The sequence below is a fragment of the Cavia porcellus genome, unplaced genomic scaffold (assembly GCF_034190915.1).
Source record: "Cavia porcellus strain 051 isolate PalLab524CR breed Dunkin Hartley unplaced genomic scaffold, mCavPor4.1 scaffold_17, whole genome shotgun sequence".
NCBI classification, from domain to species: Eukaryota; Metazoa; Chordata; class Mammalia; order Rodentia; family Caviidae; genus Cavia; species Cavia porcellus.
The window spans coordinates 48117520-48141586 of NW_026947500.1; the positions used below are offsets into that span (position 1 = coordinate 48117520).

A 24067-nucleotide genomic window follows, 5' to 3' on the forward strand; every position below is an offset into this window, starting at 1 on the left:
CGTAAGTGGCGGGCGGAAGTTGGCGTTTAGCTTGCCGTAAATTGTTTTTTCACGTCACTTCCGGCCGGCTTCCGTAGACGGCGCTGGTTCGCGGTCGTGAGGCGCGGGCGGTCGTTCTCCGCGGCCGGAGCCATGGAGATGCCGCTGCCCCCTGACGGTGAGGCCTAGCCCGCATCAGTGTCCGTTGCTCTCTCCTCGGACTCCCCGTCGGCCTGCCCTGTCTTCCCTGAGTCCCCAGGCCGGGGCGGGGGCCTCCACCAGGGCCGCGTCGGCGGGCGTGTGGCCGCCGTTGGGCCCCGCGCGGAGCCGGACTGGGCCCCGGGGCCCAGCGACATCGGCGCTAATGCCCCGCGCGGCCTGCTCTCCGTCCTGCAGATCAGGAGCTCCGCAATGTCATCGACAAGCTGGCCCAGTTCGTGGCGCGCAATGGGCCCGAGTTCGAAAAGATGACGATGGAGAAGCAGAAGGACAACCCCAAGTTCTCCTTCCTGTTCGGGGGCGAGTTCTACAGCTACTACAAGTGCAAGTTGGCGCTGGAGCAGCAGCAGCGTGAGTGCGCGTGCGGGCCGGCGTCGCTCAGACCGGGGTCATGAAGCGTTGCCCCGCGCCCGGGCCTGGGAAGCGGCGCGCCTTGGGAAGCGGCGCGCGGGCGCTGGATGGCGATCACGGGGTGGGGGGTGACGGGCCTCGGGACGGCTGCATCCCAATTTACGTTTATCTGGGGTAAGCGTGGTACACCCCCAAGTCAAGTGACCCTAAAAGGGGAGAGTTCCTGAGCATGGTGGCTGAGTCCGACTGTCGCGAGTTGCATTCTAGCCTGGGTAATGCAGTGACTTAGTGACAACCTGTCTCATAAGAGGCTGGGGCCGACTCAGCGTGAAAGGCCTATGCTCCATGTTCAGCACAGGCAGGAAGAGGATGTCGACCCTGGGTTGTTGCTGTTTGAAGCTGGACAGGCCTTGATTGGGTCATTTCTGTGCCAGCACAGCAAACTTAAAAGGGATAAGAGGGTTTGCAGCGTGGGCCTCGGCAGGTTGAGTGGTCCCAGGGTGTGGACGGGGTGCAGGCGGGGTGGGGAAGAGTCCTGGGCTTGGAGCACTTCTGCATATCGCCCAGAGCTGCTCCATCCACACACACAGCCCCAGCCACCCTCCTGTCCCTGCCCGGGCCTCAGTGCCCTCATGGTAGTAGGTGTCTGAGCAGAGTGGACGGGGATTGGGACCTTGGCCAGGACCTCTAGAGCAGCTGGAGTCCCAGCAAGAAGGAAGGAGAAAGGGTGTGAAGTTCGGGCTTTGCTGGCAGTTCAATTTAGGGTGGAAAGGGACAGACTTGACACAGCTTGCAGACCCCATGGTAAGCACCAGCTGGGGGCTCCTGAGGTTTACAAACCATTTTTATTTTTATATTTTTTGGTACTGTGGATCGAACTCTTGACCTTACACTTGCAGGCAGGCACTTAGGCCACTGAGCTAAATCCCTGGACCCTTCCACTGGGGTTTAACATTCCAATCTGCCCTGAATTTACTGCTCACCTTCTCTTGGTGTAGTTGCCTGTTGCCTGGGTTCACCCCGACTACCTGGCATGGGAGCAGCAGGGCCTGAGATGGAGTTCATTCCCAGGGTGACACAGGCGACACCAGGGAGTGTCACCCCGGTCTCGGTTTGCAGCCTGGAACTGCAGAGGGGCTCAGGGCTGGAAACGGTGGCATGGTTGTTCCCTTAAGGGCAGTGAACAGAGGAGTGATGGGGAGGTCTTGGGCCAGGCCAAGCAGTCAGGCTATGGGGATGAGTAACTGCAGGGAAGGGGACAGTCCTTGCAGAGATCAAGGAGACAAATTTGAGAACAGACTCGGGATTGCTTCCTGGCGTGACATCCAAGGCAGGGGTTGGCACTAAGCTATGGTGCCTGGCTGTCTTTGTCTCTGGTGCTCAGGAGGAGTGTGTCCCAGGGCTACTTCCTGAAGCCACCCTCTGTTTTGTGGCTGCACATGTGCTACACTCTGCCCCCCATCTTTGCTGCATGGTGCACGCCACATGGCAGGGGGCAGAGAGGACAATGGAGACCTGGGACCAGGGAGAATAAAGCCAGGGGCTGTGTGGGAGGCCAGGCCTGGGCCTCCGGCTCTGTAGGGGAGCAGGGGACCCTGCATCCTGTGCACCCTCACGTGTCCTGTCCCCTTGCCAGTCATCTGCAAGCAGCAGGCGCCTGAGCTGGAGCCCCCTGCCACCCTGCCACCTTTGCCTCAACCTCCACTGGCACCTGCTGCGCCCATTCCGCCACCCCAAGGTACCCCATCCATGGACGAGCTCATCCAGCAGAGCCAGTGGACCCTGCAGCAACAAGAGCAGCACCTGCTGGCCCTCAGACAGGTGCGGCCCAGGACAGCACACAGCCTGCTCACCCTGTAGTCCCCTGAGTTTGGCATTCAAGCAGAGCCCTGGTCGGGCGGCCCTCCCTGCCCCTCTGCCCTGCTCCGAATCCTTCCTAAGACTCCTGGTGGCAGCCTGTCACAGTCCCCTTCACCCCCAGGAGCAGGTGACAGCGGCTGTGGCCCATGCCGTGGAGCAGCAGATGCAGAAGCTGCTGGAGGAGACACAGCTGGACATGAACGAGTTCGACAACCTGCTGCAGCCCATCATCGACACGTGTACCAAGGATGCCATCTCGGTGAGCGTCGACTCCCCGAGTGCCTGCTACAGCCCCATGGGCTGGCCTGCCTGCTCACCTGCCTGCCCTGCAGGCCGGGAAGAACTGGATGTTCAGCAATGCCAAGTCCCCACCACACTGTGAGTTGATGGCTGGGCACCTGCGCAACCGCATCACGGCTGATGGCGCACACTTCGAGCTGCGGCTGCACCTCATCTACCTGATCAACGACGTGTTGCATCACTGGTGAGTGGCCAGGCCCCTTGCTGTTGCCTCCTGGGGTCCTCATGCCTACCCACCCAGAGGACCTCAGCTCTTGGGGTCTCCCGAGTCTGGGGTGGATGCTGTGGCTGCTGGGCGGAGGTCAGGAGCGTAGAGGCCCGGGCGTGTGGGGTGACGTAGGGGGCTGGGGACCCCAGAAAATCATGGTCCCAGCTGCCACCTTGCTCCCTGTGGCTTGGTGTGTATGGGGACAGCCAGTGAGCGGCACGGGGACACTGGGGGCAGAGGGGCAGAGCTCTGGTCTGGGTGCCCTTGCCCGGGGCTGGGACGCCGCTCTCCCACGTAGCCCCGCCTGGACCGCTGCCCTGGCCTCGCCTTGGGGCTGGAGCTGCTTCTGCTGGGACCTCTCGGGGACACCCACACCGCTGCACTGCTGTTCCTGCCAGGCTGGGGCTGCTTGGTGGCCTTCAGTTGCCCAGCCCTTCCCCCTCCCAGCAGCTTCTGCTTTGTGCTTAGCCGGTGCAGAGCACTTTGCCCACCCTCTCCTGCGCTTCCTACCCTCACCCTGGCCGCCACCCTGGGTTGGGGCGGGGCAGGGTGGGCTGCTCCTGCCCACCGGGCGCCAGGCCGGGCTGGGGTCCGAGTGGCTGGAGCTGTGGTGGTAACGGGCGCGTGGCCGGGTCCCGCCCCAGGGCCCTGACGCGCGGAAAGTCTCTCCCTCACAGCCAGCGCAAGCAGGCGCGGGAGCTGCTGGCCGCGTTGCAGAAGGTGGTGGTGCCCATCTACTGCACCAGCTTCCTGGCTGTGGAGGAGGATAAGCAGCAGAAGATTGCGAGGGTACGGCAGGTGCACAGGCAGCTGGGTGGGGCCAGGGCCGGGGCTAGAGCAGCGTTCTGATACTCTGTCCCTCTGCAGCTCCTGCAGCTCTGGGAGAAGAATGGCTACTTTGATGATTCCATCATCCAGCAGCTGCAGAGCCCGGCCCTGGGTCTTGGCCAGTACCAAGTGAGTCCTGTGTTGGAGTACTGTGGAGGTCCCTACCAGGGCAGCCTGGGCCCTGCACCCCATGTTTTCTCTGTCTGTCACTCACCAGTCTGGTCTTAGGTTGGGGTTGCAGTACCCTGCTCCCCACCTCCCATCCTCTTCTGAGCCACATAATAGGCCCCAGAGGCCCCAGAGGCCACAGAAGTGGGCCTGGCACTGTCCTCTCTCAGGAGGGCCTCAGGCTGCAGGGAACCCAGGGCTTTGCCAGAAGCATGCAGAAGCTAGTTGCCTGGCCCAGCCAGTGTCCTCAGGTATCACCTGCAACACTGGCTTCTCACTTTGCAGCCCAGGGAGGCTACTAGGGCCTCACAGATGTTAGGCAACCACTCCCCTCCCAGCCACGTCCCCGGACCCATGGCGGTAATAGTGGGCAGGCTGCATGGCACTGGTCAGGCCCTGGATGTGAGTGGGTCCTGAGCACCTTATCCCTTTGCGCCAGGCCACCCTGATTAGCGAGTACTCAGCAGTGGTACAGCCTGTGCAGCTGGCCTTCCAGCAGCAGATCCAGACGCTCAAGACACAGCATGAGGAGTTTGTCAGCAGCCTGGCCCAGCAGCAGCAGCAACAGCAACAACAGCAGCAGCAACAGCAACAGCAGCAGCAGCAGCAGCAGCTGCCCCAGTTGGAGGCTGAGGTCAAGGCCACCCCACCACCTCCTGCACCACCCCCGGCTCCCACGCCTACCCCGGCCATCCCGCCTACTACCCAGCCTGGTAGGAGAGCTTCACTGCTGCCCCTGTGGGGTCTGTCCCCACCCTAGTGGAGGGCACACCTCTGTCCTGCACAGTGTCCGGCAGACAGGGTGGGGACAGCCACGCACTGAGTTCAGAACTGAGGTGACTCAGGGAGACAGGGTGGGACATAGGGACCAGAACCTCAGTCAGACCCGGCATTACACTCCTGTGGGCCCTGGGCTCCGGAGACTGAGGCAGGAGGCAGGAGGACTGCTACAAGTTCAAAACTAGCCTGGCCACATAGTAAGATGCTTTCTTCAAAAGACCTAAGCAAAGTGCCGTGCCTTAGGGCTTGGTGTGCAACTTGGGCCGAGCTCGGGGCTCTGCAGAGCCCAAGATAAATTAGCAGAGCACAGGCCAGGCACCCGCTCCTGGAGTCAGAAGTCTAGGGTTTCCAACAGTGAAGAAAACCAGACAGCCTTCCAGTCGCGGCTCTTGGGTTTATGGATTAGGGATACTGAGTAAAATCTTAGCAAATACCCGACACTCCACAAGCCTGAGGTCTCAGGCTCAGGCCCTGCATTCTGGATGAGGGACATGGAACTCATGCTGGAAACAGACTGTGTGGGACGGGACCTCGAGGGCTCGGGTGCTGAGCACTGAAGTCTACTCCAAGCCTGTGTGAGGTAGCACAGCTCAGGAGGCTGAGGTGGAAGGGTCTCTGGGCCTGGGAGCTTGAGGCCAGCTGGGGCAGCACAGCGAGACCGGCTCAAGAACTCAGTATTCAGGGCTAGAGGCGTGACTCAGCAGCCCAGCACATGGTCCACAGGGACAGGAGGCCTGGTGCTGCCCACAGAAGGATCCCCCAAGGGAACTGAGCTGTTTGGGTGGTTGTGTTCTGTTTTTGAAACCATCTCAAACCCAGAGTGGCCTTGAACGTGCCATGTAGCCCACACTGGTCTCACTCATGGCCCTCCTACCTCAGCCTCCCAGCTGCAAACTCTTGGTACCAGGGATTAAACTCATGACCTTGCGCTTGCCAGGCAAACACTCATGCTACTGAGCTAAATCCCCTGCCCCTTCCAGCTGTAAACTTTGAAGTAGAAAAATCATTCACTAGTTTCTTAAACCTTGGTGCTGCAGAAATTTCCTCCACAAAGTGGAATCAGGGTTGCTGGGTGTGGTGCATGTTGGGAAGCATTCAGACAGGTGCGGTTGGTTGTTGGGGTCAGGGGCCCTGGGTCCCCTCCTGGGAAAGGTGGGGGTCGAGGCAGAGTTCCTGTGGGAGTCGCTCCTCCTCCACTGCCCAGGCCCTGACCATGTCTCCCTGGGGTCAGATGACAGCAAGCCACCCATCCAGATGCCCAGTTCCTCGGAGTATGATGCCTCAGGGGGTGTACAGGACCCCGCCGCCGCCGGGCCTCGGGGCCCTGGGCCCCATGACCAGATCCCACCTGGCAAGCCCCCTTGGTTTGACCAGCCACACCCTGTCGCCCCTTGGGGCCAACAGCAGGTATCCCTGGGAGCTGGGGTTAGAGGGCACAGCTGGGCACGGGAGGGCTCTGTCTCATCTCACTGACGGAGTAACCAGGGGTGGCAGCAGGGGACCCTGGTCCCAAGGTGTGGCAGGCGAGTGTCAGGCGAGTGTCACTGACAGGAGCTGCTGTCTGGGTTTAGGGGGCAGGGGTGGCGGGGACCCTCCATTCCAGCTGACCCCTCCCCGGCCATGCCCTGCAGCCTCCCGAGCAGCCACCGTACCCACACCACCAGGGCGGCCCACCCCACTGCCCACCCTGGAACAACAGCCACGAGGGCATGTGGGCCGAGCAGCGCGGTGACCCCGGCTGGAATGGCCAGCGTGACGCACCCTGGAACAACCAGCCAGACCCCAACTGGAACAGCCAGTTCGAGGGCCCCTGGAATAGCCAGCATGAGCAGCCACCCTGGGGCGCCGGGCAACGTGAGCCGCCCTTCCGCATGCAGCGGCCACCGCCCTTCCGAGGCCCCTTCCCACCGCACCAGCAGCACCCGCAGTTCAGCCAGCCTCCGCACCCCCACGGCTTCAACCGCTTTCCGCCGCGCTTCATGCAGGACGACTTCCCGCCAAGGCATCCCTTCGAGCGGCCCCCCTACCCACACCGCTTCGATTACCCACAGGGCGACTTCCCAGCTGGTGAGTGCCGTGCTGCTGGCAGAAGGGAGGGAGAGAGGGAGGCCCAGGGCCTCTGTCCCCCACCCCCGATACTGTGTCTCCTGCAGAAATGGGGCCTCCACATCACCACCCCGGCCATCGCATGCCTCATCCTGGGATCAACGAGCACCCTCCCTGGGCTGGGCCCCAGCACCCTGACTTCGGCCCACCCCCCCATGGCTTCAATGGGCAGCCCCCGCATATGCGGCGCCAGGGCCCTCCACATGTCAACCACGACGACCCCAGCCTGGTGCCCAACGTGCCCTACTTTGATCTGCCCGCTGGGCTCATGGCACCACTCGTGAAGGTGGGGGTGGGGCCAGGTGGGTGGATGGGAAGGGGGGCCAGCCGAGGGCTATGGTGACGGTGGCGGTGGCCTCGCAGCTGGAGGACCATGAGTACAAGCCGCTGGACCCCAAGGACATCCGCCTCCCGCCGCCCATGCCGCCCAGCGAGCGGCTCCTGGCCGCAGTGGAGGCCTTCTACAGTCCACCATCCCACGACCGGCCCCGCAACAGGTGCCAGGAGGGCCAGGCCACCCGGGGGGGGGAGGGGGAACAGGGCTGACTGCCATGCTCACCCTCATGTCATTGTCACTGCCCGCTGCCACTGGCTGCTGCAGCGAGGGCTGGGAGCAGAACGGCCTCTATGAGTTCTTCCGGGCCAAGATGCGTGCACGGCGGCGGAGGGGCCAGGAGAAGCGGAACAGGTGGGGGCCCGGGCGGGCGGGGCCCTTGCCTCTTTCTCCCTTCCCCTTTTGCTCTCTCCCCTCACAGCATCCCACATCCCCTCTCTCCGCCTCCCCGCAGTGGCCCCTCCAGGTCCCGGAGCAGATCGAAGAGCCGGGGTCGCTCCTCCTCCCGCTCAAACTCCCGCTCCTCCAAGTCCTCGGGTTCCTATTCACGCTCCAGGTCGCGCTCCTGCTCACGCTCTTACTCCCGCTCCAGGTCTCGGTAGGTGGAAGCCCGTGTGTCCCCCCATTACCCCCATACCCCTCCCCAACCTGCACCAACCACCACTGTCCCCATCGATACCCACAGGAGCCGCAGCAGGTCTCGCTCCTCTAGGAGCCGCTCACGCTCCCGGTCGCGGTCCAGGTCCAAGTCCTACTCGCCGGGAAGGAGGCGCCGTTCGCACTCCCACAGCCCCACGCCACCGTAAGTGCCCCTGTGCCCTGCGTCCTGAGTGCTGGCTGTGAGCCCTGTCCCTTGGGCCCGAGGGGGAGAGGGGATGGACCCAGGGTCCCACTTGTGGGGTCCAGCCCATCCCAGCACCACACTGCGTCTCCCCTCAGCTCCTCCGCAGGCCTGGGCTCCAATTCAGCACCTCCAGTCCCTGACTCAAGGCTGGGCGAGGAGAACAAGGGGCACCAGATGCTGGTGAAGATGGGTGAGTGGTGCGCCTGGGCAGCAGGTGTATGTGCGTGCATGCGTGCGTGTGTCTCTGTTCACTGTCCCCGTCTCCTCCCAGGCTGGAGCGGCTCTGGCGGCCTGGGCGCCAAGGAGCAGGGCATCCAGGACCCCATCAAGGGCGGGGATGTGCGTGACAAGTGGGACCAGTACAAGGGTGTGGGTGTGGCACTGGATGACCCCTACGAGAACTACCGGCGCAACAAGAGCTACTCCTTCATTGCACGCATGAAGGCCCGTGATGAGTGTGAGTGGGGCCGGGCTTGGGCTGGGGACTCAGAGGCAGGGGAGTACACGGGGTCCCCAGCTGACACTCTGCTGTTGCCACAGTTTCCACGTTTGGGGCCCGCAAGGAGGAGAAGGAGGACTAGCGAGGACAGGCCTGCTGGACGGACAGACTAACTGATGGACAGACGGCCAGCGGGGACATGAGCGGGCACCTTGGCCAGGTGTGGTGGGCTAAGGACTGAGGTGACATCCAGGTCCCGAAGTGCTGCCCGGCCACACCCTCTTTGTTACTTTAGATGTCGGCACCGCTGTTCACCCTACCCCTACCCTCTGTCCCGAAAAACAGGGACGTGACCCTGTGCGGCACCCAGGGACCCTGCTTGGGCGCCCATACCCCACCCCGGGATGTTCCCTGTGGTGAGACTCGCTCACGCACTCTGGCCAGAATGGGACACACATTGTTCACACTTCCTTCTGGGTTTTACTGTTTTGCCTTCCAATAAAGCCCTTTTCTAAAGCTGGATCTTGGCTGTGTGGCCCGGCGTCCCCTGGGCCAGTCATTACTGCGACCTGGGGTTCCTCTCCTCCATAGTGCCCCAGGTGTCGCTGGTGAGGCCCCGAGTCTGTCCCAGCGCTCATGACTCCTCTGCTTCCTGTGCAGCGTTCACTGTGCTCCACAGGCGAGGCCTGTGGTCCTGGATGTACTGCAGGGCACAGGGCACCATCACTGCGCCAGCACACGGCCAGCAGAGGGCACGGCTCAGTCTACACAGGCAAACGTGTCCCTGGCCCCTGGCCAGGCAAGCACAAGGCCCACACAGGACATAGTGATGCCAGGGTCGCTGTCAGCAGTGGTGGGGAGACTGTGACAGGGCTCAACTACCAGACCAGATACTGGCTTCTTTACAGTGGGCTCACAGGACTTTGGGCTCTGGACTAAAAACGAGGGCCCCAGTGCTGGCTCCCAGGACCTGGAGCCTCCAGCCCAAGCACCAAGAAAAAACCAACTGGCAGGCACTCAGTGGGGGGCACTTGTGCTCTCAGATGCTTATGCGGCCAAGGCAGGATCAAGTCCAGAAGGCCTGGGAGCAGGTGCAGGGGAGTGGTGCCCGTGGTATGCCCGGCCTTGGTCCCACGCCACCAGCAAGATGGCCAGAGGTACAATGAAACGGCAGGGTATGCAGCCTGGAGACCAGGATCCCTGTCAGGGCAGTGACGCTGGGTCTTCCACTGCCCGCACCTCATGGAGTCTCAGCAATGAACTGGGGCCCTTCCTCTTTCCAAACAGGGTCCCTCCTGCCTCAGCCTCTCTGTGCACCAGTGCAGGTGTGGCCACTGTACTCAGAGCAAGACGGCTTTTAACCTGGATCAGTGGCCCACAGCTCTCGTCCCCACACTTAGGAGGTTGAGGTGGGAGGGTCACTGAGTTTGAGGCCAGCCTAGGCTACATCAAGGGCAGGCATGGACTACATCGAGAGACCCTGCCTCAAAAAACCAAAAGCCAGAGTCATTATGAAAAAACTGGAGTATTTGCATAGGAAATGGGAACCACAGCAGCAGCCTGGACCTCATGGGACCCAAGGACATGGGGCCCACACTGTCCCCAGCTGCCTGGCTCCCAGGTACTATGTGCTGTGGGCTCCTGCTCCGTGGCCAGCTAATGAAGGCCAGGTTCCCGGGAGCAGAGAGGGAGTGGGGGCAGCAACGTTTCAAGGGGCTGGGTGGCACGGGGCCGCTCACCTTCCTGGCCTCCTCTAGGCTGTGGTAGTGGAAGGCATCCCTGTCCAGCGCCTGCAACAGCGATGTATGTAGGTGGCGACTGGCCTGGATGAACTGCTGCGTCAGGTGTAGCTGCTGCCTCAGCAGGTCGTCGAGGGCCACCAGGGCTGGACTGTGGGCTGTCAGGGCTGCCCCTCCACATCACTTATTGCTTCCCGGATCCCTGCAGCCCTCCCTGCTCCGGGCCATGCCACACCGACACAGAACTGGGATACAGCAAGGGACATGGGAAGCAGGGTCCTGCTACGAAGGGGGCTCCAGGGATCTGCCTGCCTCAGTCTCCATACATGCTACTGCACTGAGTGGAAAAGCACTTCTTGAAAAAAATGCAATCAAAAATGAAAAGGCTGGGCATACCCAGCTCTCCCAAGCCCTAGCTTCCATTTCAAGCACTGAAAAAAAGGAAGAGAGAAAGCCAGGTACGGTGGCACATAGCCGTCATCTCAGCACTCAAAAGGCTGAGGCAGGAGGATTGTCTTGAGTTCAAGGTCAGACCTAGCGACATGCATGCATAAATAAATTTCTGTATAAGGATTAAAAGTCACACTGGATATGGCAGGGCACGCTTATGACCCCAGAACTCAGGAGGAGCCTGGAGGGTCACTGTGAGTCCAAGACCGGCCTGGGCTACATAGCGAGAGTGTTTAAAAAAAAAAAAAAAAGCAACTAAAAAACAGGTCAGGCTGGGGTCGTAGCCAAATAGAAGAGTGCTTAGTATGCTGAAGGCCCCAGATTCCATCCGCAGCACAAAAAGAGACTTAAAGTGTAAAGCTAGAGACCTGAGACACAGCCTTCAGAATCTGAGTACTTTGTCAGGACAGAAGATGGTTCAGTGAATTACTTTTTCTTTCCTGTTTGTTTTGCTTTCTGAGACCGGTCTCCCTATGTAGCCCAGCCTGGCTTTGAACCCTGGCTTCAAATCCTTCTGCCTTAGCCTCCCGAGTGCCCTGGAAGCCAGGCTAACTTTCCTTTGTTTCTCTCACTGTCTGTCTATCTGTCCCTCTCTCTCCTCCCAGCGCCCCGCAGGGAACTGCTCTGACCCCACATGCTGTGTCCGCAGACACAAGGCCCACCGCCTTGCACCCATGCCTGGCCTGCTGGGTCTCCCTGACTGGCGTGGATGCTTGTGGGCCCAAACTGGTACCTTCTAAGGCGTCTGTGCTGACCGTGTGCGGGACGATGGGTGCAGGGTCCACGTAGGTGCCTCCCAAGGCCAGGCCAATGGCTGCAGGAGGACCAGAGGTAAGAGCAGGCCCTGCGCCCCGCACCCAACAGCCTTGCCCAGCTGCCTCAGTTTCCCTTGCTGTTTGAGGAACCTGGGCTGAACCTGGCCCTTCCTCTGCTTCATTTTGAGACAGGGTCTTGCCAGGCTGTCTCCTGTGTCACAGGTGGGGACGGGGACCCGAAGTCCCACGTGGCATGCATGAGCTCCATCCTATCCAGGCAAGCCAAGATAGCCGGGCAGCCCAGCACTACCCTCAGCACTGTGGGCTGTGAGGTGCTGAACAGTGACCCGGCCTCCACCCCCAAAGCTAGCAGCTGCATCCCCCCCATGCAACCTGGCCGTGTGCCCAGCATCCCAAACACTACCTCAGCAGATGGTTCCACAACTTTCCAGTGTTCCAGAGCTGGAAGGCACTCAAAACACTGGCCCAGGGCCCCTCCAAGTAATGAGCTGGAGCCCACACCAGGCTCCCAGGACCCCGCAGGCCACACGCCGGGCGCCATCACAGCCACTCAGCCTAGGCCACACTTACCCTCTGTCCACAGGCTGGCAGGGGTGGCATCCAGGGTCTGCACAGCCATCTCCCTCCGTGTGACCCTTGCTCGGAGCCTGGCCTGTGGCTGCCCCGACATGGTGGGTGGCTCTGTCCCTGTGCTGCAGGACACGGTGTTCAGCATCCCATCAGGGGCCTCAGAGGACCACGATGCAGGCTCAAAGTCCGCAGAGTAGGCTGTGCTTGAGGACTCTGGCTTTGTGCTGCACACGCTGCTGCCCAGTTGCTCCACGACCTCACTCTCACTCTTGCTCTCGCTCCCGGGGGAGATGCCCCAGTCCTGAGGCCCAGAGATGGCTACATCTGGAGACCCTGAACTCTGAGGCTGAGGACTGGTAGGTGCCAGGGCTGTGAGGCTGCTGCCTGAGGAATCTTCTCCCAGTGCGCCAGCACCCTGTATGACGGCGACAGGTGCAGGAAGGTGGCCCCAGGGATGTGCAGGGAACGCCAGGCCTAGGCCAGCCAGGCTGAGTGTACCCGGGATCCCAGCATTCAGGAGGCTGAGGCGGGAGGACTACAAGCTCAATCCCAGCCCAGCAACTTAGTAACTCAGAGAGACCCTGTCGCCAAGTCAACCATGAGGAAGGGCTGGGGGCAGCAGGGTGAGAGCTGGTCTGGGTCACCTGAGGGCCTGGGATGGCTCCCATATCAGAGAAAAGCAAATGGGGGAGGAGAAAAGGAGAGGGGACAGGAATGAGGAGGGGCGGTACTTACTTTCTGTCCCGAGTTAGAGTCACTGACAGCTGCAGCCAGATCATCAAGTGACAAAATATTTACCCTAAAATCTGCAAATGAACAATGAACGAAGTTCAGACAGACTGAAGCTACATGCTGTCCTCAGGGGCCTGCACTGGGCAGCCCTTGTCCCGAGTAGGGTGCAGGGCTTCCTGCATCTGGGCAGGGGTTGGTCTGTCCTATAGACAGCTGGGCCTCTCCATGTGTTGGGCATAGAGAATATCCATAAAGTGCTGCAGCTCACTGGCTGTGAGGATGTACACCTCAGCCAAAACTCAGGAGGCTGAGGCAAGAAGGTGTCAAGTTTGGGGTCTGGCTTATGTAATGTTATGGGGTTTTTTTTTTTTTTTTTTTTTTTTTTTTTTTTGGTACTGGGGATTGGACTCATGACCTCAAGCAGGTACTTACACCACTGAGCTGGATCCCCTGCCCCTGTAGTGAAGTCTTGTCCAAATAAAATGAATACATGTATCTCTACTCAACCTGTGAGAGCTTTTCTCTTGACACTGGCCCTAAGCCGTGCAGTGCTGTGCTCCAGTGACACATGCAGGTGTCATCTGCCCACAGCTTGGTGAGAGCTCAGAGCTCCCACGCATGGGTGGTGATGGGGTCCCCAGCATCCCCACCTTACCACACGGGACCCAGCTCATCCCCATTATGCAGGTGGGGACCTGAGCCTGGGGCATTGTGGTCCAGGCAGAGGTGACAACTGAGTGTCTCATGCCCCTCAGAAGCTGCCATGGAAGCCCCAGTCATTGTCCCTCAGAAGGTGAGGGGTGGTAACTGGGGCCGGGGAAAGCAGGGACTAGAGCTCCAAGATGGGACTGGAGACCTCACAAGGGAACAAGGAGAATGGAACCCTTGCTCTCTTCACTGTGTTGGGACACGTGCAATGTCCCGGCACCTGGACCCCCTTGGCCAGCCTCTGGGACACTGGTGACACCTGTGACAGTGGGGCTGAACCCAGGGCTGTGCTGGGAGCTGCATCCCAGCCCTTTCTTATTTCCTGCTCTTCTGAGACAGAGTTTCACTAAGGTACCCAGGCTGAGTTCAAACCTGCTGTCCTTCTGCCTCAACCTTCCAGAGGGCTGGGATCACAGGTGTGCATCCTTACTGTGATCTGCAGGCTGGGCTGGAGGCTAGGGCTTGTGCGTGTTAGTGACCCAAGTACCCCTGAGCCACAGCCATGGACCTGCTTTTACTTTGCGATAGAATCTTGCTGTGTGGCTCAACTTGGCCTCAAGTTGTGATCCTTTTGCCTCAGCCTCCCCAGGAGGGGCATCACAGGTAAGTGACCTCCTTCCCAGCCACCACCCCAGCATCTGGAGTGCTGATGCCACAAAGAAAGCACATTAGCCAGCAGTCTGGTGACCACAGGGCCCTGCCTGCCTGGGGCAGCACGTCACCGTCAAGGCTGTCGCTGTCCTGGTCGTCATCACCCGTGTCTGAGGCCACCTCCTTGCCGGGCCCTGCGATGTTCCTTCTGGGGTAGGAGGCAAGCTGGCTGTGCACCTCTGTGGAGGATACTGGCTGCACCAAGGGGCTGGAGATGGGTAGCAAAGCAGCATGGGGGGTAGGGTCCCTGGGAACGTGGGTCTGAGGGACCTTGTGTAACCCTGAGAGTGGTGGGCGCCATGTTGGAGGAGGCTTCACTCTGGGAGGGATCTGCCGAGTCCAGATCTGATCCTACTTTGGTGCAAAAAAAAAAAAAAAAGAAAAAAAAAAGAAAAACTGATCAAATTCATCACAACTAAGTTCTGTGGGATGAAACAGTGCCCAAAAGTCCCAAGTACAGAGGCATACCCTGGATGAGGGTGTGGGTCACTGGGGCAGGACCTGAGGGTGCTGAATACTTGTCCCCCACTCTTCCTCTCTGCTCCTTCCTGCCACAAGCTGAGCATCCTTCCTGCGCACACATTTTTCTGCCGGCCCTGCATCAGCTGGCCACCGGCTGAACCCACTGGGAAATGTGAACCTAATAACCCTTTCTTCCCATGAGCTGTGGTTGTCAGGTATTTTCTCCCCAAAATGGAAAAGGTAGGAAAAGTGGTACTGAGAGTAGGTTACAGCTGAGATAAATAACCTGACCATATGGCTTAGAAGCCTTTGGAATTACCCACACGCAGTGTTGGGGAAGGTTTGGAGCTGCTGCCTGCAGAGGCAGCCCTAGAATACTGACAGGCATGTGGAGAGTAAAAGCCAGGCTCAGGAGGTTTTAGAAAGGGAGGAGGATTGTATTGGCAACTGGGTAGACTAAGAAGCCATGTGGAGTGTCCACCCTGTGTTCCTGGCATGAGTTTGTGTGAGGATGAATTGAAACACAGTGGATTGATGAATCTAGTAAAAGAATTTTTTTTTCTTTTTGGTACAGGGGATCGAACTCATGACTTCGTGCTTTCCAGGTAGTAGAAGAAATTTTAAGGCACCCCAGCATTCAGGATGTGGCATGGGTACTGCTGACTGCCTCTAGCCAGAACTACTGTAAGAGTCAGTAGAAAAGAGCAGAGCTGAGCTGGGCACAGTAGTGCACACCTGTGATCTTAGCACTGAAGAGGCTGAGGTAGGAAGGTAACTGAGCTAAAGACAAGCCTGAAACACATCATGTTACCCTATCTCAAAAAACAAAAACAAACAAACAAAAAAACTAAGTAGGTAGATAGATACATATAAAAGCAGATATGAATGATTTGAAAAGTGCCATTTCATCACAGAATGAGTACTGATAGGTTGAGGCCTTAGAGAATAGTGACTGCTGAAAAGATTAATGTTAGAAAGAATTCATCCTTGGACTGAGGGTTTAGCTCAGCGTAGTAAGTGCCTGCCTGGCAAGCACTTGGTCACAAATTCAATCCTGGGACCAAAGAAAAAAAAAAAAACCCACCCGGGCATTAAGGTGCCACCTGTAATCCCAGCAGTCAGGAGGCTGAGGCAGGAGGATCATGGTGAGTTCAAGACCAGCCTGGCCTGCAAAGTGAGCTCAAGGCCGGTCTGAAACCGCATAGGGAAACCCGGTCTCAAAAAACAAAAAACAAAAACAAAAACAAACAAAAAAAAAAAAAAAAAGGAAACGAAACACAAAAGCAAACCAGAGAAACCTTCTCTAAGATACTTCCCCAGTCTTCTCTGCCTGACCTTATCACTGGGGAGCCCCACACAGCTGTGTGGTCCTGCTCTGGAAGACTCCGCCGGGCTCCCCAGCACCGGCGTCTTCTCTGCTTCGCTGTCCGGAGCGCGCGGCTTCGGGGCCGATTCGTTCCCGGGAGTCTGGGGGGCCCTGTCTCGGGCGGCTGGTCCCTTGGTCTTCAGGAACCTCCTGCCCTCCCTGCCTGGCGCTGGGCTCTCAGCCGTGCAGGCCTCCAGGGTTCGCGCCTGGAAGGTCAGGGAGGCAGCGCCCCCGCCGGCCACGTCCTCTTCTCTCCGCCGGGGACCTTCGCTCGCAGTCTCGGGCTCAGACTCCGCGTCTCCCTGTGTCGTGCGCGCCTTGGCCCGGCCCAGGATCTTGGTTTCCATCTGTGCCGCCTTCATGAGTACGACGCTGGCTCGGGTCTGTGCCCCGGTGGCCCCCAGGGTGGGGGCGGGAAGCTTGGCAGATCGCAGCCCCGGTGGGGCGGAGAAGTGTTTCGCAACCGCACTTCGTTCTCGCTTTAGGAACCTGCTAGCCATGGTGGCAGCCTGGGCGGGGCGTGAGCCAAAGCCCAGGAGTCCCAGGTCCTCCATCCGGGGTTCATCCAGGGAGCTGGAGCTGAGGTCAAAGAGCCCGCTCCCAGGAAAGCTGGCTTCCCTCAGGGACGCCATCCTAGAGAGCCTGTCAGAGGGAGAACCAGGGCTGGAGGTGCGCACACGGTCCATCCACTCCGGCGGCCTGAGACCGCAGCGCCCACTTGGAGTGCAATGCAGCTGTGCCCTGCAAAACCCAGGTTGAAACTGGATTGCCATCTGTTTTGGTTGGGTCGCAGAGTGGGGCCTATTTTTTATTTTTTTCAAGACAGGGTCTGGATATGTAGTGTGAGCCAGCCTTGAACTGTGTGTAGTGTCCAGGCTGGTCTTGAACTCAAGATCCTCCTGCCTCAGCCTCCCAAGTAGTGGGATTACAGGCGTGCACTACCATAACTGCCCAACCTTGTTCATTTTTTAAAACTGTTGTAGTCTTTTGAAATCTCTATCTTTTTTTTTTTAAGCATTGTGTCATTAGTACATGTCCGTGGTGTGTCGTAATTGCAGTCACGGGATGGGGCAGTATGACATGTCCCAGCTGTGTGGCGACCCCCCATGAGGACTCATTCGCTTGTTAAAATGTTTCGGAAGTGAGCTGGGATGGGAATCCCCAGAGTCTCAGTCCTTTGTCTCCCCCTTCTTGCCTTCCTCTCCCCGGGTCTCCTCAGTCTCTGTGACCCTCACCGGGGTTAGGGGTTGGTACCCAGGGCCTGGTTACACTACAGTGATCCACACTACCAGGGGCCTTCTCTCAGGGCCCTGAGAAAGAGCTGTCCGCCTCCAGATGCTCCGTGTGCTCCGAGCGGGAGGGGCGACAGCAGCACAGACTGGGAAGCCTAGAGCCTTACCAACTCGGTGAGACCCCGTCTCAGATCAGAATTTTAAAAAGGGAGCTGGAATATAGCACAATGCAGAGGCGCTGGGTTCAACCCCCCGCACTGCAAAAATGCCTTGAAGGATAAAAAGTCAAGCGTGTGTGTGTGTGTGTGTGTGTGTGTGCGCGCGCGCGCGCCCCCGATGACTGTCGCCGACGCTAAACCAGAAAGGGCGACTCGGGCAAGAGCAGGGAGTTAGACCCGCGACAGCCGCGTTCATCCCGCGACGGAGGGAAAGCTCCGCGGCTGGACCGCGCGAATACACCAGCAACACGGCGCCCTTCGGCCTATTGTGTCCTTTCCCTGCCTGAAGCGACCCGAACCAGACCACCGAGCAGGGCTTCCCTGATGGGGAAACTGAGGCGCCAGGCGCCCACCTGGGCCCGCCCTCCTCCCTCGCCGTCCTACCCGAAGCGGATCGCTGTCCAGTACTCTGGGCCCAGGGTACTGTTGCCGCGGCAACCGTGCCAAGGAGGAAGCGACTACACCTCCCGGCGTCCACAGCGCCCCGAGGGCCAATGGCGCCTCAGGTAACTATTGAGGTGCATCATGGGAATAGTAGTTCGGGCGCTCCCGGCGAGCCCCTCGCGCCGGAGGCCAATGATCTGGTCGGTCATAATCGCGAAGCATCACAGGATTTGTAGTTTGGGATTGACCCAGCATGCACCGCGCGCGAGGCGATGCCACAGTGACCTATGTCATAATCACGAGGCGTCACGGGACTTGTAGTTTCTAGACAGGCTCGCTGGGGAGACCACTGGCGTAGAGGGACTGGCAGGAGCGAAGCGCGCCCCCATGGCTTGGGCTCGCGTCTCACTCTGGGCCTTGTGCGCGCTCCGCGTGGCGCTGGCCACAGTGTACTTCCAGGAGGAGTTTCTGGATGGAGGTGACAGGCGGGCGCCACCTGGGGGCGGAGCTTCGCAGGCCTGCCCAGTCCTGCGCCTGCCCAGTCCTGCGCCTGTCCGGCCTCCTGACCCGTGCTGTCTCCGCAGAGCGCTGGAGGAACCGCTGGGTGCCGTCCACCAACGACTCCCGCCTCGGTCACTTCCGACTCTCGTCGGGGAAGTTCTATGGCCACAAAGAGAAGGACAAAGGTCAGTGTCGACTCAGGAGGTGCCGAGCCAGGGCCAGACCCCCGCAGCTTGTTCGTTTGTTTTTCTTTTTGGCAGTACTGGGAGCGAGTCCCGGAGCACCCTGTCAGCACTGTCCTCCCTCACCTCGTCCGTCCCCTGGTCTCGAGCCGCCCGGCTTCAGTCATCTATTTTGAGACAAAATCTCCCTAAAGTGCCCAGTGGAACTCGAACTTGAGAGCCTTCTGCCTCAGACTTCCTCGTGCTGAGATTACAGGCGTGGAGCAGACTCGATGAGGCTGAGGCAGAAGGATCACAGGTTTCATTCAGCCAGGACAACTTAGTGAAGCAGAGAGGCCTTGTGTCAAATGAAAAAGTTTTAAAAGGTGCTGGGGATGGAACTCATTGTGGAGGCCTGGGTTCAACCTCAGGACCAGAAAATAATAATTTGAGGGTTTGGAGTTTAGCTCAGTGCTAGACCATGAGAGAGAAAGAGACAGTCTGCTTACCTACAGTGACAAAGGGGCTTTGGGTCTTTAAGGAGATGCCCAAACTTAACAAGAAAAAAATTTGAAGCCAGTGTGGTGGCACATGCCTGGAATCCCCACCCTCAGGAAGCTAAGGCAGGAGGAGCACAAGTTGGAGGCCCTCCTGGACAACTTAGCAAGCCTCTGTCTCAAAAATAAAATTTTATTTTATTCATTTATTTAATACTGGGAACCCATCCCTGGGGCCCTCACTATGCTGAGGCTGCCACAGGGTTCTGCTACATTGTCTGGGTGGGACTTGAATTTGCAGTCCTCCTGCCTCAGCCTCCCTCAGTCCTTGGATGATGGGCGGGCACCAACTCACCCAGGTAAAAATAAAATTTTAACGGAGGCCGGAGGCGAACGTGGTGCGGTGGTGCATACCTGTCATCCTAGCACTAGGGAGGCTGAGGTGGGAGGGTCCCTGGGAGTTGAGAACTTGTTGCCCCCAGGCCTGCAGACCACGCAAGACAGCCGTTTCTATGCCATCTCCGCACGCTTCCCACCATTCAGCAACAAGGGCCGCACACTAGTGCTGCAGTACACAGTGAAGCATGAGCAGAAGATGGACTGCGGTGGCGGCTATGTCAAGCTCTTCCCTGCTGACCTGGACCCTCGGACACTGAACTCGCAGTCTCCCTACTACATCATGTTTGGTGAGTTGTGCCTGCCGGCTCCCTGGCACCCCCCAGCCCTGAAGGCCATGTGATGAAGGCTATGTGATACAAGGCTCCACATCTGGTGCTCAAGCCTTGGGCACAGAGGGCAGGCCCCAGCCCTGAAGCATTTCGAGTGCCAGCAGGATCCTCAGAAAACAGACACTATGGCCAGGCCCAGGGGCCACAGCTAATATCCCAGTGCCCTGGGGAAGCTGAGGCAGTGCGATCATAAGGGTGAAGCTGACTTGGGCAATTTAACAACTTAGTGAGACCTGCCTAAAAAGTAAAAAGGGCTCTGATTGTAGCTCAATGCGAAGGCCCTGGCTCTGCAATAAATAAATATCTTCCAGTTTCCATATTTTTAGGTAAGGTCCAGGTAAGTACCAAGAAGGAAGAGTGCGTCCTGTCTTTCTCAGAGGCATCCTGTGTGTGGCCTCTGGTTACCCATATGATCTCATTTTACAGAGAAGAAAACTGAGGCACTTGCCCAGAGTCTGGTCAGCCCAGCATGTCCTGCCATGTCCCTGACACAGATGAATTCCACACAGACAATTTTTTCCTTTTGGTTTTTTGAGACAGTGTCTCACTGTATACGGCAGGCTGACCTCAAACTCACTATGTAGCCCAGGCTGGCCTCAAGCCCTTAGCAGTCATCCTGCCTCAGTCTCCCTAGTGCTGGGATAATAGGGTGCACTGCTTCACCCAGCTACTGTAAGTAGCAACTTAAAAATCCATGCCAGCAGCACTCGGGAGGCTGAGGCAGAAGGATTGCCAGGAATTTGAAGCAGCCTGAACTACACAGCGGGAGTTCAAGGTCAGCCTGAGCAACATAGCAAGACACTGTCTTGAAAATGAAAAAGAGGGGCTGGGGATTTAGCTCAGCGGCATAAGCACCTGCCTTGCAAGCAGGCAGTCGTGAGTTCAATCCCTGGTACCGATAAAAACGAAAAAGACAGAAAAAAAAAAAAAAAAAAAAGAAAGAAAGAAAAAAAAATCTATGCCAGGAGTGGTGGTACATACTTCTTGTCCCAGCACTGGGGAGGCTGAGGCAGGAGGAATGCTGTGAGCTGTGAGATCGAGGCCAGCCTGTGCCACATAGCAAGTCCCTGTCTCACAAAGACAACCAGAACATATCCTTCGGGCTGGCGGTGTGGCTCAGTAGTGAGTGCTCTTCTAGAATCCATGGGCCCTGGGCTCCATCCCTGAACTGAAAAGTCAAGCCCCACCTCTGCCTTTTGCATGGCCTCCAGACTGTACTTCCAATCAGAGCCTGTGCTTGATTGTAAGTTGCCTCCTGCCTGGGATCTGGATTTGTCTGGCTGGATGTGCTGTCACACACACGCCTACCATCCTAGCACTCTGGGAGGCTGAGGCAGAAGGGTGGCAGGTTTGAGCCCAGCCTGGACAACTTAGCAATTTAGCAAAACCCTATCTCAGGTTTAAAAAGGAAAAAGAGGGGGCTGGGAATATAGCTGAGTGCAAAGGCCCTGGGTTTAGTTCCTGGTTTTGAACAAAATTTATTTATTTTATTTTATTTTATTTTTTGTAACAGGGTCTCGCTGTGAAGTTCAGGCTAGCCTTGAGCTCACCTTGTAGCCTAGGCTGGTCTTGAACTTGCAGCGATCCTCCTGCCTCAGCCTCCTGAGTACTGGGATTACAGGCATGAGCCACCACGCCCGGCTTGAACAAAATTTAAAACACAATATATACATGTGTCATCCTGCCGGACTGTTGGACTCTGTCCTGCAGGGCTGGCTTCGCACAGCCGCTGTCTGAGGCCAGGGTGCCACCTCACTTCTCCAGTTGCAAAGCCTCCCGGGGACTGCCTCCCTGAGGCTGCCCTCAGGACGCTCAGGTGACATGGAGCCTCTGGGCTGCTCAGATGAGTTTTAACACAGGTGTAGGCGGTGGGACCATGGCCAGAGAAGCCATCAGCCGTCCACCTGCCCAGCACCCTGGCTTAGGAAATCTGCCCTGAGCACAAGCGACTGTGGGCAGCCAGGAGAGACCTGAGGGTGCCCGTATTGTGTTTGTAGGACCTGATATCTGTGGATTTGATTTCAAGAAAGTTCATGTCATTTTACAATTCAAGAATGAGTATCACGCCAACAAGAAAACCATCAAGTGTAAGGTACTTGGTCCTCACACCCAGATGGTGGTTTGATTTTTCTCCCCCTTTCTTCCTTGGTCTTACCTTTCGTTTATTTAAAATCTTATTTATTTATTTTTTTGAGACAGGGTCTCACTGTGTAGCCCAGGCTGGCCTTGAATTCACAGTGATCCTTCTGCGTCAGCCTCCTGGGTGCTGGGACGGGCATGGGCCACTATGCCTGACCTCCGGCCCTTCAGCCCTTTTTTTTTTTTTTAATTTGAGGCAGGGTCTTGCTAACGTCACCAAATTGCCCAGGCTGGGTTTGAACTTGTAACCATTCTGCCTCAGCCCACGGGATGGCAGGGTTACAAGAATGTGCCACTATGGCTGGCAAGAGAGCGACTGTGAAGGATCAGTGGGTCCCCCCTGCACCCTGCAGCTGGCCGCCTTCCCAGTGCTCTGGTCCCTGCACAGGTTCTGGGCATTCAGAGACAGGAAGGAACAGCTGTGGGCCAGGGCCTCGGAGGTCAGCAAGCCCCAGGGCGCACATGGGGCCTCGGGAAAGCTCAGGTCCCCGGGGGTGGCAGCTGCCTGGAAAAGTCTCCTGGGACAGGAACGCACCTGTCCATTAGCAAAAGCTGTTGGGCTGGCCACAAGGACACAGAGGGTGGCTGCGAACAGGGTCACCGAGGATGGGCAGGGGACACCAGGCAGGGAGGACTCGGTCTGGAGCAGCCCATGTGGAATCCCTGTAGTTGGGGCATCCAGGCAGAGGCGCATGGGCCAAGTAGTTGCTGGAAACTTGAGTGAAGCTCAAGCCCATGGCCAGGGTGGCAGACGTTAGGGTCGGCAGCATCTGTGTGCATGGGGGAGAGCACGTCACCCCCAGAAGGCCAGTGACAAAGCCCTGCAACCTGGGGCAACAGAGCCCAAAGTGCGAAAGAAGAAAAGCACCAGCTGGGTGCAGTGGTTCACTCTGAAATGGGAGGCTGAGGCAGGAGGATTGCAAGTGCAAACCCAGTCTGAGCAGCTTAGTGACTTAGGGAGACCCCATGTGAGAGTAAAAAACAGAAAGAGATGGGTGTGAGTTCATGTGAAGGCCTCAGAGTGTTGCAGGTGAAAAACACAGCTGGGTGTGAGGGCACAGGCCTTTTATCCTTGCACCGCAGAGGCTGAGGCAGGAGGAGCACCACGCATTTGAGGCCAGCATGGTCTACTTAGCGAGATTTGTCTCAAAAATAATAGCCAAGGGTTTAACTCAGTGGTTTAAGTGCCTGCTTGGCAAACACAAGGTTGTGAGTTCGATTCCCTGCACCAATAAATAAACAAATAAAAATTTAAAAACCCAAACAAACCAGCCAGAGAGGGGGGCGGTAGAGACTGGGAGGGGTTAAGCGTGCATGCTGTCACTGCCAGCTTAAAGGCCAAAGGCAGGGTGATCCTCTGGGAAGCTGTGGTGTGACTGCTGGTGTAATGGTGACAGCTGTGGCCTGCATAGCACAGATGGGACAGGAGAGGCCACCATCTGCAGCTCCCAGAGCTGGCTTGGCTCAGGCTTCCCCAGGGATTGGGAGCTGCTGTTGGGCCTGTCGGGGTCCTGTTCAGCAGGCTGGGCCATTTGTTGACTGCTTCCACGTCACAGGCCTTTGGCTGTGAAGGACTGGAAGAGGGTCTTGCTTGCAGGCCGGTGCAGCAGACAACAACTCTCCCTGTGCAGAGAAGTGAGTATTCAGAGGCCAGTGCTTGTTGCCATTGGTTTCCTGTTTTTTGGGAAACGGCCTCACCCAGGCTGGCCTCAAATTTGCAGTGAGATCCTTCTGCCTCAGCCTCCCGAGTGCTGTGATTACAGGCACACATGACTGTGCCCAGCTTCTCTTTTTGTCTCTTTCTGGGGGCCTCTGGGTGCACACCTCAGGTCACAGGTGTAGGGCGTGGCACCAGGGAGGGTTCCACCATGCCCCTCGCCCTCTGCCGTGCAGGTGGACGGCTTCACACACCTCTACACGCTGATCCTGCGGCCGGATCTCACCTACGAGGTCAAGATTGATGGACAGTCCACCGAGCTGGGCAGCATTGAGCACGACTGGCACCTGACATCGCTCAGGAAGACGGCGGCGATGGTGGTGGCGGCTGCTGCAGACACAGACCAGGGCAGAGCCAGGACAGCCCAGGTGTGTGGCTTGGCAACCTCGGGTTACGCTGCGAGGGTGGCAGGGCCTCCCGGTACTGCACTGTTGCTCCTGCAGGACAGATGGTGATGGCGTGAGCATGGCTGCCACCCCAGGTACCTGCCCCGCACCAGCATGGTGACGAGTGTGGCGCAGAAGGGTTTTCTCAGGCTCAAGATGGGAGCAGATAGTATTTTGTTTTCGAGATGGTCTTGCTCTGTTGTCCAGGCTGTCGAACTCATGGCAACAGCTTTT

At 58.2% G+C, this 24067-nt stretch overlaps 3 protein-coding genes across 16 annotated transcripts in view; 2 read left to right on the plus strand and 1 right to left on the minus strand.

The window, feature by feature from the left end:
* Nucleotides 1-8938, plus strand: Cherp (calcium homeostasis endoplasmic reticulum protein). 5 transcript variants are annotated; one of them, XM_013146495.3, is made up of 18 exons: nucleotides 1-157; nucleotides 376-549; nucleotides 2186-2370; nucleotides 2531-2668; nucleotides 2742-2893; nucleotides 3562-3706; nucleotides 3785-3874; nucleotides 4353-4626; nucleotides 5898-6100; nucleotides 6325-6760; nucleotides 6847-7085; nucleotides 7163-7296; nucleotides 7401-7487; nucleotides 7588-7731; nucleotides 7819-7935; nucleotides 8073-8167; nucleotides 8249-8434; nucleotides 8518-8938. In XM_013146495.3, the coding sequence occupies exons 1-18, from the start codon at nucleotides 133-135 to the stop codon at nucleotides 8556-8558; spliced, it is 2865 nt and encodes a 954-aa protein (XP_013001949.2). In that variant the 5' UTR covers nucleotides 1-132; the 3' UTR covers nucleotides 8559-8938. The 5 variants fall into 5 exon arrangements, with proteins under 5 accessions (XP_013001949.2, XP_023418394.2, XP_005001214.2 ...); XM_023562626.2 differs by having other exon boundaries at nucleotides 6358-6760; XM_005001157.4 differs by having other exon boundaries at nucleotides 5925-6100.
* On the minus strand, nucleotides 8874-17885 carry CUNH19orf44 (chromosome unknown C19orf44 homolog). 6 transcript variants are annotated; one of them, XM_063228114.1, is made up of 8 exons: nucleotides 17705-17885; nucleotides 15840-16512; nucleotides 14114-14393; nucleotides 12687-12757; nucleotides 11952-12366; nucleotides 11339-11419; nucleotides 10156-10206; nucleotides 8874-9119 (listed from the first exon to the last, which is right to left on the minus strand). In XM_063228114.1, exons 2-8 carry the CDS (start codon nucleotides 16500-16502, stop codon nucleotides 8878-8880), a joined length of 1803 nt encoding a protein of 600 aa, XP_063084184.1. In that variant the 5' UTR covers nucleotides 16503-16512; nucleotides 17705-17885; the 3' UTR covers nucleotides 8874-8877. The 6 variants fall into 6 exon arrangements, with proteins under 6 accessions (XP_063084184.1, XP_063084183.1, XP_013001957.2 ...); XM_063228113.1 differs by having other exon boundaries at nucleotides 15840-16611; nucleotides 17705-17883; XM_013146503.3 differs by lacking the exon at nucleotides 17705-17885 and having other exon boundaries at nucleotides 10156-10322; nucleotides 11952-12073; nucleotides 15840-16840.
* Calr3 (calreticulin 3) overlaps nucleotides 16137-24067 on the plus strand; it is an 11892-nt gene continuing 3961 nt past the window's right edge. The window contains exons 1-5 of one of the 5 annotated variants that reach the window (XM_063228118.1): nucleotides 16137-16251; nucleotides 18289-18390; nucleotides 19346-19549; nucleotides 21589-21683; nucleotides 23624-23815. In XM_063228118.1, the coding sequence (XP_063084188.1) occupies nucleotides 19459-19549; nucleotides 21589-21683; nucleotides 23624-23815 (378 nt within the window). In that variant the 5' untranslated portion in view covers nucleotides 16137-16251; nucleotides 18289-18390; nucleotides 19346-19458. Of the gene's footprint in view, nucleotides 16252-17471; nucleotides 17827-17978; nucleotides 18183-18288; nucleotides 18391-19345; nucleotides 19550-21588; nucleotides 21684-23623; nucleotides 23816-24067 lie in introns of those variants that run through there. The other 4 variants (XM_013146504.2, XM_013146505.2, XM_003464242.5 and 1 more) reach the window with 4 other exon arrangements.

Excerpts from the sequence above, each read along its gene's own strand:
- Cherp (XM_013146495.3), top strand. The coding sequence starts at position 133 with ATGGAGATGCCGCTGCCCCCTGACG. Across the intron at positions 2,894-3,561 it reads AACGACGTGTTGCATCACTG|GGCCCTGACGCGCGGAAAGT; the intron begins GTGAGTGGCCAG and ends GTCCCGCCCCAG. Across the intron at positions 7,297-7,400 it reads CACGACCGGCCCCGCAACAG|CGAGGGCTGGGAGCAGAACG; the intron begins GTGCCAGGAGGG and ends TGGCTGCTGCAG.
- CUNH19orf44 (XM_013146501.3), bottom strand. The coding sequence starts at position 16,643 with ATGGCAATCCAGTTTCAACCTGGGTTTTGCAGGGCACAGCTGCATTGC. Across the intron at positions 14,394-15,839 it reads TGGGGCTCCCCAGTGATAAG|GATCAGATCTGGACTCGGCA; the intron begins GTCAGGCAGAGA and ends GCACCAAAGTAG. Across the intron at positions 11,420-11,951 it reads TGCCAGCCTGTGGACAGAGG|CCATTGGCCTGGCCTTGGGA; the intron begins GTAAGTGTGGCC and ends GTCCTCCTGCAG.